This window comes from Liolophura sinensis, chromosome 4 (assembly GCF_032854445.1).
Source record: "Liolophura sinensis isolate JHLJ2023 chromosome 4, CUHK_Ljap_v2, whole genome shotgun sequence".
Lineage (NCBI taxonomy): Eukaryota > Metazoa > Mollusca > Polyplacophora > Chitonida > Chitonidae > Liolophura > Liolophura sinensis.
Window position 1 is genome coordinate 21,514,785 of NC_088298.1, and position 16,111 is coordinate 21,530,895.

General features: G+C 38.6%; 1 protein-coding gene across 1 annotated transcript in view; it reads right to left on the bottom strand.

Annotated features, from left to right (window-relative positions):
- Positions 1–461: 461 nt before the first annotated feature.
- LOC135464518 (uncharacterized) overlaps positions 462–16,111 on the bottom strand; it is an 83,703-nt gene continuing 68,053 nt past the window's right edge. Inside the window, exons 4-6 of the mRNA XM_064741942.1 lie at positions 15,264–15,479; positions 1,211–1,351; positions 462–547 (exon numbers count right to left, since the gene is read on the bottom strand). Of these exons, the coding sequence (XP_064598012.1) occupies positions 462–547; positions 1,211–1,351; positions 15,264–15,479 (443 nt within the window). The remainder of the gene's footprint in view (positions 548–1,210; positions 1,352–15,263; positions 15,480–16,111) is intronic.

The following is a 16,111-nucleotide window of genomic DNA, read 5'->3' on the forward strand; positions in this document are numbered from 1 at the left end:
TTTTCCAATGCTACATCATCATGGGTAGAGATTGGCCATCTTTCACAATCTCACACAATGTCACGTGATAGATCAGATCCGAAGCGCCATCTAAATGGGGATAAAGTATCAAAGTTGCATTTTGATTGAGCTCCTCTGCCGCTAAAGGTAAAAAAAAATGCTATACTGTACCATGTGAAAAATTTTAGATACTTTTATTGAAATTAATTTACCGATCATCTTGTCTGACCGTGTTCCACAGATACAATCACCTTATATTTCCTTCATAAATTTCACGAACTGTCATGTATCAGCTCCTCAATTGTCTCCATCGTTTGACTATTGCAAATAACTTTTCTTGAAACATTTTACGGACGCACCTGTTATAGTAAATGTAATCAAAAACAGGTCACATGATAAAGTAGGGCTTTTTTTTTCCCTTAAACGATAAAAGGAATCGAGCTCGAAACTACTGTATTAGATCAGGTAGTTACCGTATTAGTCGTATTCGTTCCAAAGATGTGGGACGGGGGATGAATGGCGTTGCCGCTTGTATGTAGCTCTTCGCCTGAAATAAGACAGAAAACGTTAAATGAATGCTCCGGTAAACATATCACTTGGTAGTGATACAGTTAATATTCTGAATACCACTGGACACAACAAGGCTTGCAAAAATATATCCATTTTATTAGAGTGGTGCATCGGCGGCCATTGAAGTAAATGCCTTTGGCTTCGTAACTGCAGCTTTGCTATGATTTTTGTTGTTGTTTATCAGTCTTTGCTTCGTTTCGGTTGGTGTTTTTGTCCAATAAATGAAAGGACAACTTTTCGGTAACACACTGCGTGAAACTAACAAAACAAGTTCAGTAATTGTAACAGTAGATCACTAATACAGATAGGTAAGCTGAAGCGTAAGAAAACCATTTTTCCATATTTTAGTAAAACTTCAAAAAGGACATTTTCACTGCAGGGGTAGCTGACTAAATATTGATTTTATTTTACTTGATTGGTATTTTACTCAGCACTGAAGAATGATTCACTTATACAACGGCGGCCAGCATTATGGTGGATGGTGGAAGGAGCCCAGTGGACACCCACGACCATCCGCAGGCTGCTGAAAGACCGTCCAACATACGGCTGGAAAGGAAGCAGAGCAATCAAATAAATAAAAAAATAAATGAATAGATAAGTAAATGTTGTGATTTGGTGGGAAAACGTTTACCCTGCTTACCTCCGCACGAGCCGTTCTCATTGGGGGGTTGTAGCGTGTGCACACAGACACACGTGTGCTTGGTGGTTTGATTGTGCCAGGTGGCACATTGGCCTTCTGGGCACAGCTTTTCGTTGCAAGAACTTGGATGGAATTCTTGGTCTGAAATGAGAAACAAATCACGTATTTGTAAATTTTGTGTTTGTCATTCAACGAAGAAACAGATATTCCAGAGTCAATAATCGCAAGACTAATTTACAAACATTCAGTGTTCAACACAAACCACCGAGAAACTAAAAAAATACACACATATATATAAAGTAATAAATACAACGGATTCATGCAAAAAAGGCAAAAAGTCAACAGTTTTTTTTAGGATGGCTGTATATATCCAATATATCCAATGTGGCGATCTTATTCAACACAATGAATATAAATTCTATAACCTCGTGAAATAAAACACAAATAAGAAGCGTATTGTCTAATTATGACGCGTATGTACATATATTGACGATTTCATCAAATTCCAATATTGATTTTCAGAACCGGCTTCTGTTTACTCCATACTTTACTAGGTTCTAAGGATATAGTGTTAAACGTTGTTTTGGAAATGGATCTTGCGATTATCGACTTGGAACGCCCTTTAAGGACTACGAATGGTATACGAATGTTGGACGTGACGCTTATATTTAATGCTGCCGTGAAGATGAAATTTTAGTCATTCTACACCAGTGACGTCAAATAAATTGAAATTAACACCGCTTTATTTTTATTATTATTATTATTATTATTATTTTGTCCAATTCTGCTTAAGACATGCTACTAGGGAACGTGTAATTTGTCAGTATTTATGCATTTACGTGAACAGTTAGAATAAAACCCTAGGGTACCTAAAAGGTAAATTGACAAGAGGCCGTATTTCATCGGCTTTGTGTGACCATTTGACAGCTATCACACTCCCGTCGGTGCTTTTTTCTCTCTATACTGAACGTCTTAATTATATTGTCAAGTAAAATCTGTTTATTCGCGCAGTCACATAAGCATTCAACCACGCTATGATCACGCTTGTTGGACTGCGTCTTTAAGTCAGGTGAGCTCTGGTTTCCCCTGGCCACTCTAGTTTCCTTCACTCATGTGTCTGACATTGCCTTACTGGTGAATATTTCTGACCACGGTTTTGTATACCAATCAGTGCAAAACATGAACCAACACAGGTCAAGAGTCCAGGGCCCGGGATCACGAAGCGATGTTAGACTTAAGTCAAAATTTCACTCATTAAACTCGGTATTTTTCTTTCCGTTATTTTAGCTGAAATTTGTTTTACAATAACCTACCCAGAATTTACGATGTGAAGAAATATTTTGACTTTGTAACATAAGAAATAACAATTTTAAAGTGATTTGAAGTTTTGACTTAAGTCCAAGATCGCTTCGACCCATTTTTATTAAGCAACTTAAGACTTGAGTCATAAATTGGAAGTTTAAACAAATTCAGAACATGACAGAACTCAAATCATTGTTAGTGCATTGTTCTGCATTAAAGAATGTGTGTAGAACTTTAAACTTTCCAGAGTAAAAGATTTTAAATGTAGATGTATTTGAATTTTGACTGAAGTCTTAAGACGTTTGATAAATACAGCCCCAGGTCCAACTGGAGGCCGTATTACCGACATGGTACATATACTATCATGGTACATAAATTCTGATACCGATTTAAATCATTCCGTTAAGCCTTATCTGGCATCTTTCCAACAGCACTAAAAATTGTTGACTGCTTCTTTTTGTGTGATTCCGGTCTTATTTTGTATATTATTCTTATACTAATTCTTTGATGTTTTTAGTTAGAAGTCGTCTTGGGAATTGGCATTGTGCTTATTGATCCAAAGCGCCCATTTTGGTTGACAGCTGGAATGTACGAATGTCTTTTTCCAAGGTCTTCTGTAGTAGAATTTTATACAGATAAATTTGACACTTGTTTTAATAGCAGAATTTTTTCTCTCTACAAGAACACAATGTGTGAGAACAGGCGATTTGTTAACAAGACCAGGAAAGGATTTCTTCGGCTCTATAAAGAAACGCACCTTGCTCTCTTATCTAAAACGCTATCACCAGTTTATTACCGTCATTAGTGTACTTGGTGGGTGTAACAGAGAGATAAATCTAGAAATTTAATGGTTTTGTTCACCTTTTTGGCTACAGTATGTTGAGTCAATACCCCAATCATTAAAACGCTGGAATTGTAGGCTTTTGGTTATGCTGATGGACACTAAACACGCTTAAACCATACCTTATCGTAAAAACACGGGTTCAAGCGTGATTAGAATTGCTTAAGGGTAGCTACAGTTTAATGACTGTGGCATACGGTTACATTTTTTTAAGGATTATATTGAACTTTTGGAACTTTAATTGCTCTTAATTTTTTTCCTTGCTTTGGTACATCTTCGCTCATCGGTCGAAATTCCCGCTGCATCACTTCGTCAGGTAAATTAAGCCTTATTTCTTTCATTATTTGTGGACTTTCTCATCCTATTTATATATCTACCAATTTATTTCGTTTATACACTTGGAAACAAAGAACATTTGGGTTATATAACTACTACTAAAGAAAAGTGTACAGTGAGGAGAGAAAAAAACCGGAGCAGCGGCGATAGTGTGATAGCTGGCAAATGGTCAAGGTAACCCGTGAAATACGACATCTTGTCAGTTTACATTGGATAGGAATTTACTCTAACCGTCTATTTAAATGATTAAATGATTAGCATCACTATAACCTCTCCCTAGAACCATTTCTTAAACAGAACAAGGCAAAAGAAGCAGTGATGTTAATTGCAATTTTTATTAGACGTTATTGGTCTAGAATTATTCAATATCCTGTGTGCCCAATTTCACTGGCTACGTGTGTCAATTTGCCAGCTATCACACCGTCGTCGCTGCTCAGGTTTTACTCTCTGTGCTCTAAAATCGTATTTTACCGGTTACATGTGTCTATTTGCTAACTATCAAACTAACGTCGCTGCTCTGGTTTTACTCTCTATGCTCTAGCCGTATTTCACCGGTTACATGTGTCTGTTTGCTAAGTATCACAATAACGTCGCTGCTCTGGTTTTACTCTCTATGCTCTTGCCGTGTTTCACCGGTTACAAGTGTCTGTTTGCTCACTATCAAACTAACGTCGCTGCTCTGGTTTTACTCATTATGTACTGCTAGTCATCTAGTATACCAGTATCCCGTGACCACATCAGGCGTATGCCAGACCTCTTCCAGTGAGGGAGAAGAATACACATATTGGTGTTTTGAAAAGTATGGAAGAGTAACATCGACGTAAAAAGGTTGAAATCTATGCGTCGAATCAGAAATTCGTATACCAGCCGTCAACAACCGCAAGGCCAATACTCAAAACGACGTTTAACACAAACTACTAAAGAACTACCAGATTAATTTTTTGAGTGTAGATACATTACCGGTATTTTGCACATGAGAAAGGTTAAGGCGTTGATGTGCGTTACTGGGACCCATTCTTTAAAGCAAGTCATAATCAGAAATGTGACTTAAACGTTTGGCCCCGTGAGTAAAAGTTGGTAACACGTAGAACGTTTCATGTTAAGACATATACAGTAAAATATGCACTGTATGGAACCAAACATCGTGTAATATACCGAGATTATAACTTTTGACTTAAGTCGAAATTGACTTGGTGGAATATGAACAAGTTCAGTTCTGATTTAATATTATAAATACAATTTTAATGGACAGGAAGGGGGAAGGGCCTAGGAATTCAAATCTTGACCATCTCATTGATATTAAGAAATTAGAAAAATGTGCAAAAATGTTATTTTCAATATGAAAAAAAGAGCTTTGTGACGCGGTTTGAAATTCTAACGGGCTGTAATTTTTTCCATTTTAGGAATATCTCGTCTGCTCGTCTAGCTATTTCAGACATAATTGTGACAGGGATAGACTGCTCCTCTTTACTCACAAGGTCTGTATCATGAACAACAAAAAAAGCTGAGAGAGAAGTATTATGCTTTCTGTGCTACAAATATCTGTCCTAAAAATTAGAAGAATTACGGTAACTCCAGAAATGGTTATGTGAAAATTGCTGTAAGTCACGTTCTCATGGGTTTACCTTGACCTTTTGCGAAATCTCTTGAGAAGTTAACGCAGAAAACGATTAGCTTTACTACAGCTCCTGAAGTTTGTCGTAGTCCAGGATATACATACACCTGATAATGAACTGGTATCTCTGTTGGTCATCGGAAGCGTAATGGCACACCGTTCCTAGTCCCTCAACATACTAATAATAATGGCGGTCGCCATGACCTATAGCGCAAGCAGTTCTCTGCCACTAGGGCCTAATTACATCGTCCCCTTGCTATACCCCCTAGAGACAGGCAGCTCCTCACTGACCGTCTGCTAAGGACTGGCTGATGGTGTGTGAAAAGCGAAGTGACTATTTGTCCTGCTAGCACCTAATTACTGGCTTACCTTCCAGGAGTGGCCAGAACTCGTTAGGCAGATTATGAATAAGGGATGTTGAGTAATTTAAGGTAAATTTGTCCTGCATGATTAGAATGGATGTTTATGGCTCTAGCACCACCAAGAGAATTAGAAAGCTGGTAACAGACTAGCACATTATTTATATCCATGGAAAAAATATAAGTTTTTTTTTCACTAGACAAAGCTAGTTATTATTAATAAACGATTTCCTATACGCCCAATTTATATTAATTTGCAATAGGCGATGATTTATTTCAGACTGATGCCTCTATATCAAAATGGTACTTCCTCTTGGGAAGTACTTTACTTCATATTCGATTCAAAAATACATATATTTAACAGTATCTTATTATATGAGTTTAATTCACGCATTTGGTTGAAGGCAGTCTCTGTATTAGTATCTACCAATGGTTGGTTTCAATTATTGAGCAATTATGCTGACAAGCCAAAAAATCTATATATGTAAAATTCGATTATACTTTACCATTTAAATATAATTTTTCCGAATAGTCATACAAAAGATTTTAGAAATGGTTGCTGTCTAGCTTGGTGCTCAACACCAAGATGTTAGAGCAAGAGAAACACGACTGTGTCAGTATAATATGACTGGATGGGGTGTCATGGCGGGCTTTGTTTTCTTCATGATACTTCAGTGGCACTCACCCTGCCACAAGAAGACACAATATATGTACACATACCTAATGACTCCTCATCGTCATATGACTGACAAACTGTTATGTACCACGTACAACACCAAGAATACATATATTTATTTATCCCATAAGTCCTCAATTAGCAAGCAAATAAAATCCATATCGCCGTAAACGTTAAATTAAACCGATATATAAATATAAACATATATAAATATTCCTATAAAAATGCTTGTCTGATTAGACAAACATTATCATGTTATTCAGAGCCCAGTATATTTCAAACCCAGGGAAATATAACTCAACTTGACACACACATATATATATATATATGAAAAGAAAGTATATATATATATATATATATATATATAGTTTCTTTTCCAACTCAGTTTATATTTTGTATTTTTTCACCGATATTACCTCTTAAAGCGAAGGAAAATAAAATAATTAATGATAAATTTACCCAAAGCTTTATTAGAAACTACATTTTACTTATTATTATAAGATTTTTTGAAGTTAGTTAAATCCAATCAATTCTATGGTTGACACCATTGAACATATTACCAATATTCGGTGCTAGTTTTCACCTTTGACAAATATTCTTGTTACGGTTACTAACTGAAAGTCTACTCATTCACATCAACGCCAAAAGGATGCATGAAAGATAAGGAATGAACTTCTTAACACGACGTTTAGGGTGTGTCTTAACAAACAAAAGTATCAAAAAATTCCCTTTGTTTTTGTTTGTAAAATTAGCGTTAAACCACAGCCTTTCTAAGCCTCATTAGTCAGTCCAGATTTCCGAATGAAAACATAACCCTCACTTTAAACTTTATATTTTCTGTGAATCCTTTAAATATGGTCAGCACGTTTCAATGACCCAGGAGCTTCTCACCAATGCGGCTGTAGTGAGTTCAAGTCCAGCTCATGCTATCTTCCTCTCCAGCCGTACGTGGGAAGGTCTGTCAGCAACCTGCTGATGGTTGTGGGTTTCCCCAAGACTCTGTCCCGTTTCCACCCACCATTATGCTAGCCACCGTCGTATAAGTGAAATATTCTTGAGTTACGCGTAAAACACCAATATAATAAATAATTAATGAATAAATTTAATAACAGTTATTCGGCATGTTTGTGACTTCAATAACCCGGTTAGGTTGACCATAAACACTTCCTTATTCCTTATTTTGCATTTTATTCGGGTAATACTCTACTATGAATGGCCAATGATTGCGTCTTGACCGAGAAACAAACACTCTTTATATAAATGACGGACATGAAACGGAGTTACGACAAGGTTACTGTTGGCAAATGGTAGCACAATATTGCGGTGAAGTCGGGTCTCTTGCCAAGTTACTTCAGTGTTATTTATGTTCAGGTGTATGTTTAAAGACTAGCTATAAACACGCTCTTTAGTACTAAGGCTTAAGTACAATGAGGTAAAAAATGTGCAGCGATGTTAGTAGCATTTAATTACAGGTCACTGATCTAGAACTACTCAAATTGTTGTGTTGTCATCACATGTAACATATAAAACACATCAAAACAATGCAAAGGGACAAGCCATGGGGTCGCTTAGTCCACCAGGGTAAAACGAGTTTAGTTTACAATGTACAATACAACGGTGAAATGTTCCTGAAAATGGGGTAAAAAGAAATGAAATATACATCTATACTGTTTTGAAGATTTAAAACAAACCCAAGGAGGAAGCGCATGGGATTTATTAATAAAGAATCGTCTAAGTATCGACAGAAATCAACCTAAATCAAACAATTAACTGTGCTACTCAGACATCAAAAGCAAACTCAGACTAGACGTTTTGACCGGGTAGACTTAGCATTCCGAACTGTCAATAGTTTCAGTCGATCAATTAAGTCTGCCTCAGATACTCAGAGATCAAATTGAATTCCACTTCCGGTTTTGGGTGATTACTGCGGTTTAGTCGGAAGTACATCTGCACGAGAAGGCAAGACTAATAGATAAGGAAAATCGGCCCCTCGCAAGTAATCCATATCAACCAAAATGCTCGGTGACCCTGACTGGCATTTACATGCCGTCATTGAGAATCAATCACCCTTGTCTGCACACACACCTTCGGCGGCTGGCGGCTTGCTGTAATTCTTCATGTGTTTTAATTACAATGTTCCGCATCTTCCTAGAATCATCCCTACCGAACACTAATACATAATCACTGGAAAGGCGGATATAATGTTCTGAGCTGTCGCAGCGGGAAAAGCGTTGATTAGGCGTGAAATAAGCATCAGTATTAGCCACACCTGCGGCAATCTGTGTTTAAAGCTAAGCCCGCGGGGATCAGAGAGGAGTGTGTTAATCCAACATGGAGTACAGATCTTTCGGTATATATACACTGGAATGCCGCGCTAATGGTAAGAGTCTAGACAATTGTATACAATGTTAACATTATACTACAGTGCCCCATCCTCAGTGTGTATTCCGTTTCACGGAATTATTGGCGAGTTTGCTGACTGGCTGACTGTGTGACTGGTTGGTTTACTGACTATTTTGACGGACTCATAGTCTGACTGATTGTTGTGTGATTGATGAATCAATTGTTGGTAAACTGATTCACTAACCGATTGACCTAATGGCTGACTCACAGACTCACTCACAAATTGACCTACTGGTTGACTGACCGGGTGACTGACCAATTGACTTACTGGTTGACTGACCGCGTGACTGGCCAATTCACTTACTGGATGACTGACCGGGTGACTGACTAATTGACTTACTGGTTGACTGACCGGGTGACTGACCAACTGACTTACCGGTTTACTGACCAGGTGACTGGTTGATGGACTGTTTGACTGACCGGTTGACTAATTAGTTGACTAACCGGCGGACTGAATGGTTTGACTGATTGGTTGTCTGACAAGACTGACAGACAAAACTGAAGACAGCTTTTAAAACTCTGCTGTTGGGCGTGTAATTTGCCAATATATAAGGCATTAAATGAACAATTAGAATAAAACCCTAGCTGAGGTAAATTGACAAAAGACCGTACTTCATCGGTCATAGGTAAACATCTGTCAATTAATTTGTTTAAAGGCTAGCGATCCAAACGTGAATATCAAGTGTAACTTTATTGAAAAAATGTCATATATTATATCAGCTATCAGTAAAACATATCTATCCTACCAGTTACATGCAACACGTGAGGTGAATGTGATCCCAGGTTGGCCACGTAAAATATTGGAGTCTCAACGCAGGCCGTTGGGTAGGTCTTTTATATAGGAAAACGTCCGCTGTATATTTTATTTATTTATTTGATTGGTGTTTGCGCCGTATTCAAGAATATTTCACTTATACGACGGTGGGCAGCATAATGGTGGGAGGAAACCGGGCAGAGCCCAGGGGAAACCCACGACCATCAGCAGGTTGCTGTCAAATCTTCCCACGTACGGCCGGAAAGGAAGCCAGCATGAGCTCCTCAGTCATTACAGTGCAGGAGCGCGCTAACCAAGTGAGCCACTGGCGGATTCGGCTCATCGTGTCTGGTCTTAAAATGCTACAGGTTATATCAAACATGTCTGGAAAATGCTCTTCATACCTGTCAACCTTACCGTTTTTGACGTAAGTCTTACGTTTTTAAATTAAAGCATCATGCTATCACTGTCGGTGTATTAAATCTAACCTTTTTCCAGCGTAAAAATGTTTCATAATATTTCTGTCAGATGTTGATGTTCTGTCAGATGCTTCATCCAGTGAAGCGACGAAATATGTGTAAATTTGCCAGCAAAAGCTTTCAAAATTCAGTTTAAAATAAACAAACCATTTTTCTTTCACTAGAACCCTCAGTCAAGAATTTGCCCTGGACCAGAACCGGGGCCAGGAGCTCCTGGACACCCCGCTGTTTGGGTTTCTTACTTCTTTGGTCCTTTCTCAACTGGCAACTCTTGTTCTTACATTTTAACCGGTGGTTTCCACATAATAATACCACTGGCCTGGTTTATATACGACATCTTCTTATTCAATTACTACCAAAGCCTAACTCAAGATGGCTTCCTCTTCGACCGTACGTGGGAAGGTCGCCCAGGAACCAGCGGATGGTCGTGGGTTTCCGCCGGGCTCTGCCCGGCGTCCTCCCACCATATTGCTGACCGCCGTCGTATAAGTGAAATATTCTTGAGTACGGCGGAAAACACCAATCAGATAAATAAATAAATCATTTAATTACTCGACCGTTAATCCAGTTCATCATTCAATTATTTGACCAGGCAGCACTGTGGATTGAAAAGCAGATTATTTAAGCTTTTTAAGTCAAAATTCGGCTTTGCTATATAGACCGTATATCGTGCTTTGAAAAAACAAAATAAAAAACAATACAATGATAACGGAGTGAATAAGTACATTAGCGCAAAACGAACAAGGATGAAGAAAATCTATCAAGGCGTCTAAAAAGTGAACTTATCTTTTTATGGTAATATGTCATCAATTTAGCAGATTGACAGGCAATATCAATATGCTAGAAGGACTGGGGGAGAGAAAAGGGTAGAGTGGGAAGGGGCCTAATACTTCATAAATCTGTCGTACCGAGGCTATAAACTTCACTGATCAAGGTACTTTGCGAAAATGTCATTTGAAATTCGGAACACGGCTCTGGCTAGAGAAAGCTTTATAACAAAATCTTGACTAACCAGACCCTTTTATTCGTGCGCCGAGAAAAAATGGCACTGCGCATGCGCGCTATCATGCGTATTGATCCCAGTGATGGCCAGTTGGGATGTGTCATTTAGAGAACATAAAAGACCGAGCCTTGAAAAAACACAACGCTTCTGCTCAGTCGGGCAGACGTTCCGAGCTCCTCTAGGACTAAGGGGAATCAGGGAACATTAGCCCGAGAAAACCCTTGCTAACATGTTTAGTGACCAGTAGAGCTAGATGTCTTCTTTATTTTCGATGTTGTCGAGAATTTAACCACCATGACAAAAATGGCGGCCCAAATTGCTAACAAGCCTCGCTAAATTGCTTTCGTGGCCTGTCAAAGATTCTTGCCAACACAATGGCCAATTTGGATTCGGTTTATACAACTCGTGTAAAAATCTGTGTATAAAAGGGTGCTGTTTTGAAATACTTTGACGCACGTTTACACTGGTTGATTCGGGTACATTTACAAGATTTCCAAAAACATTCAAAATTGTGATATACTTTAACTACAATTGTAAAAATAACATTACAAACGTATATAGTGTATCAACAACCTAAAATGTGTATGACAGTATTGTCCAAACAGTGTAGCATATGCGCTATTAGTTTTAGTACAATGTGCATCGTAACTGATTTGGTATCACGTTTATGGGCCTAGGAAGCAGGTGTACTTGGGTGAAGTAAAGCGCCTCCCTTCGCTAGATACCTGACAATTACCCTGACTTAGAGCATCCGTCCCAATAGCGAGGATTGGAATCGAACCTGCGATCGTACTTTTACACTGTACTCAGGAATATTATACGACGGCGGTCAGCATTCTAATTGTTCAAGTGCTTGATAGTCGCAGTGAGGTGCCGATTTTTGCATCATTTGCTAAAACCCCCCCACCCTCCCCGCTCCTCTTCCAACCCCACCCCATCCCGCACCGCCCTACAGTTAGAAGCCAGATTTCACCGATGGCCATTAGACCAACTACCAGCTGCCGTCATTACTCTGGTTTGACCCGACTTGATACTCTGTACACCGGCTTACCAACACGACTATACCCGATATATTAGCCTGTATTTTAATGCGGTATTTCTCAAAAGACATACACAGATATGATCAAAGCACCTGGTACCTAATTTATAGCATGATATATTAAACCCGTATACCTGCTACCCCATAGTGAAACTTGAAGATGATAAATGTTGATTCACGTATAAACAATACATTCTGTATCGCCGTTGTCATATCATCGGTAAGTCCCCTTCCAACAAGAGGACGTCACATTTTATATAGCGCTACTTCACTACAACATCATGCTCATGACACCAGATATGACACCAGACATGACACCTCAAGTTCACAACGCTAGATATGTTGGCTCTTGTATATATGTTGCTCTTTAAATGCGTATATTCTTGAGTACGGCGTAAAACACCAATAAAATAAATAACAAATAAATAACTTTACATGCGTAGTCTCGGTCATATCACCTTATAGCAAAATGGAACCATATTGACAGTGCTGCCTCAATGAAATATCATGTCCGTGACAACAAACATGACACAAGACAAGACACCAGGCACGTTCAAGTTGATTGTTGCGTAACGTCTTGATATTAGTATATATATATACTCGCTCTTTCCTGCCAATGTTGCAGCGTGCCAAGCCCAATTTCCTGTCATAACCCGGTCAAAAGCAAAAGGCGTTCATGGACTTAATTTTGTGTGATGTCCTAGCCTCATGGAAACATCATGGAAGACGATATCACGTTTTAGAGCTAGATTTACATGTTATCTGACAAAGTTCATGCTGAAAAGCCGGATTTCGCATTACAGAACCGCTTCCCAAGCATAACTTGTCTATGTCTTCTTGTGCGCGTAAACAAAGCAACGTTGGACAATTAACGTCCAAGTGGGTTAATAAATCTTTATTAAAAGCTTCTTTAATCCAACGATCTCACTTTATTTTCGGCATGCTTTTCATTATTTAGACATCACTTCTTGAACTAGCACGTTGTCGATTAATAAATCAAAAAGCATACTGCTCAATTTTAATCGTTCCAGAATATTTTTGAGCAGACTAAGCATTTTAACAGGCATAAATCTCTCATAACCGCAAACCTGGAGCAGGCATAACGGGGAAACGTCGATCGAATGGAGTCATTATGGATTGTTTAGCACCCATCGATTACTTTGTGGGAGCTAAAAAAAGAGTTAATGGAAAACCAACCCGCTAGGTTCGGCAGGAGTGAACTGAGTCTGTTTATGAATGACGTCACAAATTTTATGTTTTACAAATGCGCATGCGTAATGAATCACTGCTCCTGCGTCAAGGTGTAGTCATTTACTCGAATGGAATACACACTAGAACAGCCGAAACCAAAATTTCCTTTGTGAGACTGCTCTTGAGATTGAAAGACAAGAATCTTATTTGACTGCGCAATGAAAACCCTTTTTACAAACGAATACGGCTTATGGGAATGACATATTGCTCAGTATAAACGCCTCCATAGTAGCCGTGTGATCTGCTGGATATCTTCTATAGCGCAGGTGCTGTCAGATTACTTAATATTGCACATGCTCAGTTTTATGAGTATAATTTATCAAGTTTTATGTCTGGAGTGAGGCAGGTTTCTCACCGTATATACTGTATATTCATTAACATCTACTGTTATTTTCTCTGATACACCTGAGAGACCCGACAGATGAGCGAAAGGAATATTGATCAAGCTCGTTTTCAGCTGGATCTTATTTTCGAACAGTGATTTTAGACTGCATCAAGTTATCTGAGTTAACGTCTAGCTGACAAGGGATTGATACCTGGTCAGGAAACTTTGCCAGTAAATTACCTTGATATTTAAAGTGGACATCTTTACAAAAGCGTTATGTGTGGGGTTAAATAATTATAATAAACTGTACGCAGTGTGCGCCCAAGGTCAAAGGAGAGAAACGATTCTACAGATGGCCAGGAATGGGGAATTAGGTATCGGTTGCACAGCAAGGAAAGCTCTTTCCATTTTATATCAGCTAAGAAGTGTTTTCATTAAATAAGTATAGTAGTAGGGTGAAACTACACAGCCCTACAGTCTACATTTAAAACAATTTGAACCGAAGAAAAAGCTAATGATTCTTATGGTGAGTATGCAGTTATGTAGAACAGGTATTGAATCATCCCAAAATTTTACGAAATCGGTATTTATCTATCTGGCTTTCTGACTCACTATCAGCCAATGACAAATGGGCTTGCTTCCAGTCAACAGTGTTAAACAGGAAGATGCACGCAAACTCTCCACTGGTGGAACTATTTGATTTATGTATTTATTTATTTGATTGGTGTTTTACGCCGTACTCAAGAATATTTCACTTATACGACGGCGGTCAGCATTATGGTGGGAGGAAACCGGGCAGAGCCCGTGGAAAACCCACGACCATCCGCAGGTTGCTGACAGACCTTCCCACTTACGGCCGGAGAGGAAGCCAGCATGTGATGGACTTGAACTCACAGCGCCCGCTTTGGTGAGAGACTCCTGGGTCATGACGCTGCGCTAGGGCGCTAACCAACTGAATCACGGAGGCCCCTGGAACTATTTGACATCCCGTCATATAACTACTTAGCCCACCGACATAATCAGCCAACCAGTGGTTGAGTTGGATTCATCTCATCTCTCCAGCCATATTTAACTAAACACGTTTCACCAGTATTTTTTTTTTTTAGAAATCCATTTACAAAAATTCCCAGTTCCTGACATGTGGTTGAAGCAGGTTTGTAATGAGATACCAGTTTGTATTAAAAGATTGACAAAACCACGTAACTTACAAAAAACCTTTGTCGGAAAAAATGCATAAAACAGGGGATAATTTCGAGACATAAAATATGCACCAAAAACTTTTTAAAAATGTAACAAAAAAAGGGTAAATAAAAAAAATGTAAAAACATTTCACACAACAAACAAACAATTTACAAATAGTTTATATGAAATGTTTAAGATGAGCTCATGTATGTATATATGTATGTATGTATGTATGTATGTATGTATGTATGTATGTATGTATGTATGTATGTATGTATGTATGTATGTATGTATGTATGTATGCTTGTGGTTTAGCGGTATAATTTTTCAGCTATATGAATCATATGAGTTATTAGATGTGTGTGTATATATTGTGTGTTCTTGTGGCAGGACGTGCTGCCGCCACGGAAAAATCATGCCGATCGGTTTCTGTAGCATACTATATAACACGCTGAAGTACCGGAGAAAAAATATAAAAGCAAACTCACTTGCTACGTCCTCATGATCCGAACTCGACTCGTTGTTATTGGGTATAAGAAGAGCGTCCCAAAATATGCACTTAGCATTAGGACCCTCACCGTGGCAGGATCCCTCACAGGTCAAAGGGTCACATCCGGTATTGAGGTTCTCCATTACCTGGCTGTTTTCGGTAGACTTTGTGACACTCTCCTTAGTCAAATCCACCCATTCCAGGGTATATGCTTCTGTAAGAAACAAGATCAAAATAATTGTGTTGTTAAACAGGTGAATGATTTTTTCTGGCAAAAGTATGCCGGCAATGAAATAATATTGTACAAATATCAGAAGTGTGAATTTTTCGCTCAAGGACGTATCAAGGTTGCTATGACGGGATATACTCATCATACGGAACCCTGTGTGTTGGCCGTCATTGGTTCATTGTATGGTCAAGCTGTCTGGATAAAGGAGATTTCTCATCCGTAAAACAAAGTAAAATGATAATCCAACTCACTCTGAAACATGATTTTTTTGAACGTTTTTCGTGTTAATGTTAAATCTCCCTCTGTGTACAATCAAGAGCTTTTAATGCACGACTACAGCATGAAAGTCCATCTTGTGCATTCTTTGATGCCGGTCATTCTTTTGTCAAGTTTTTGAACTGCTGTTCGAAGTCTCCTGCCATCTGCACTAAGTTGAGCAAGTTGGATAGCAACTTCGCTTGTTTTCGTGTTACATCTACATGATAATCCTTGAAACATCTTTGTCTGCTTTACTGCTGGGAGAGAGTACGCGCAAAATTGAATCTCTAAAGAGGTAATATCTTGATATCTATCAAACAACGTTCTGGGTCGAACGTGGAAGTAGTTGGTGTATTCCT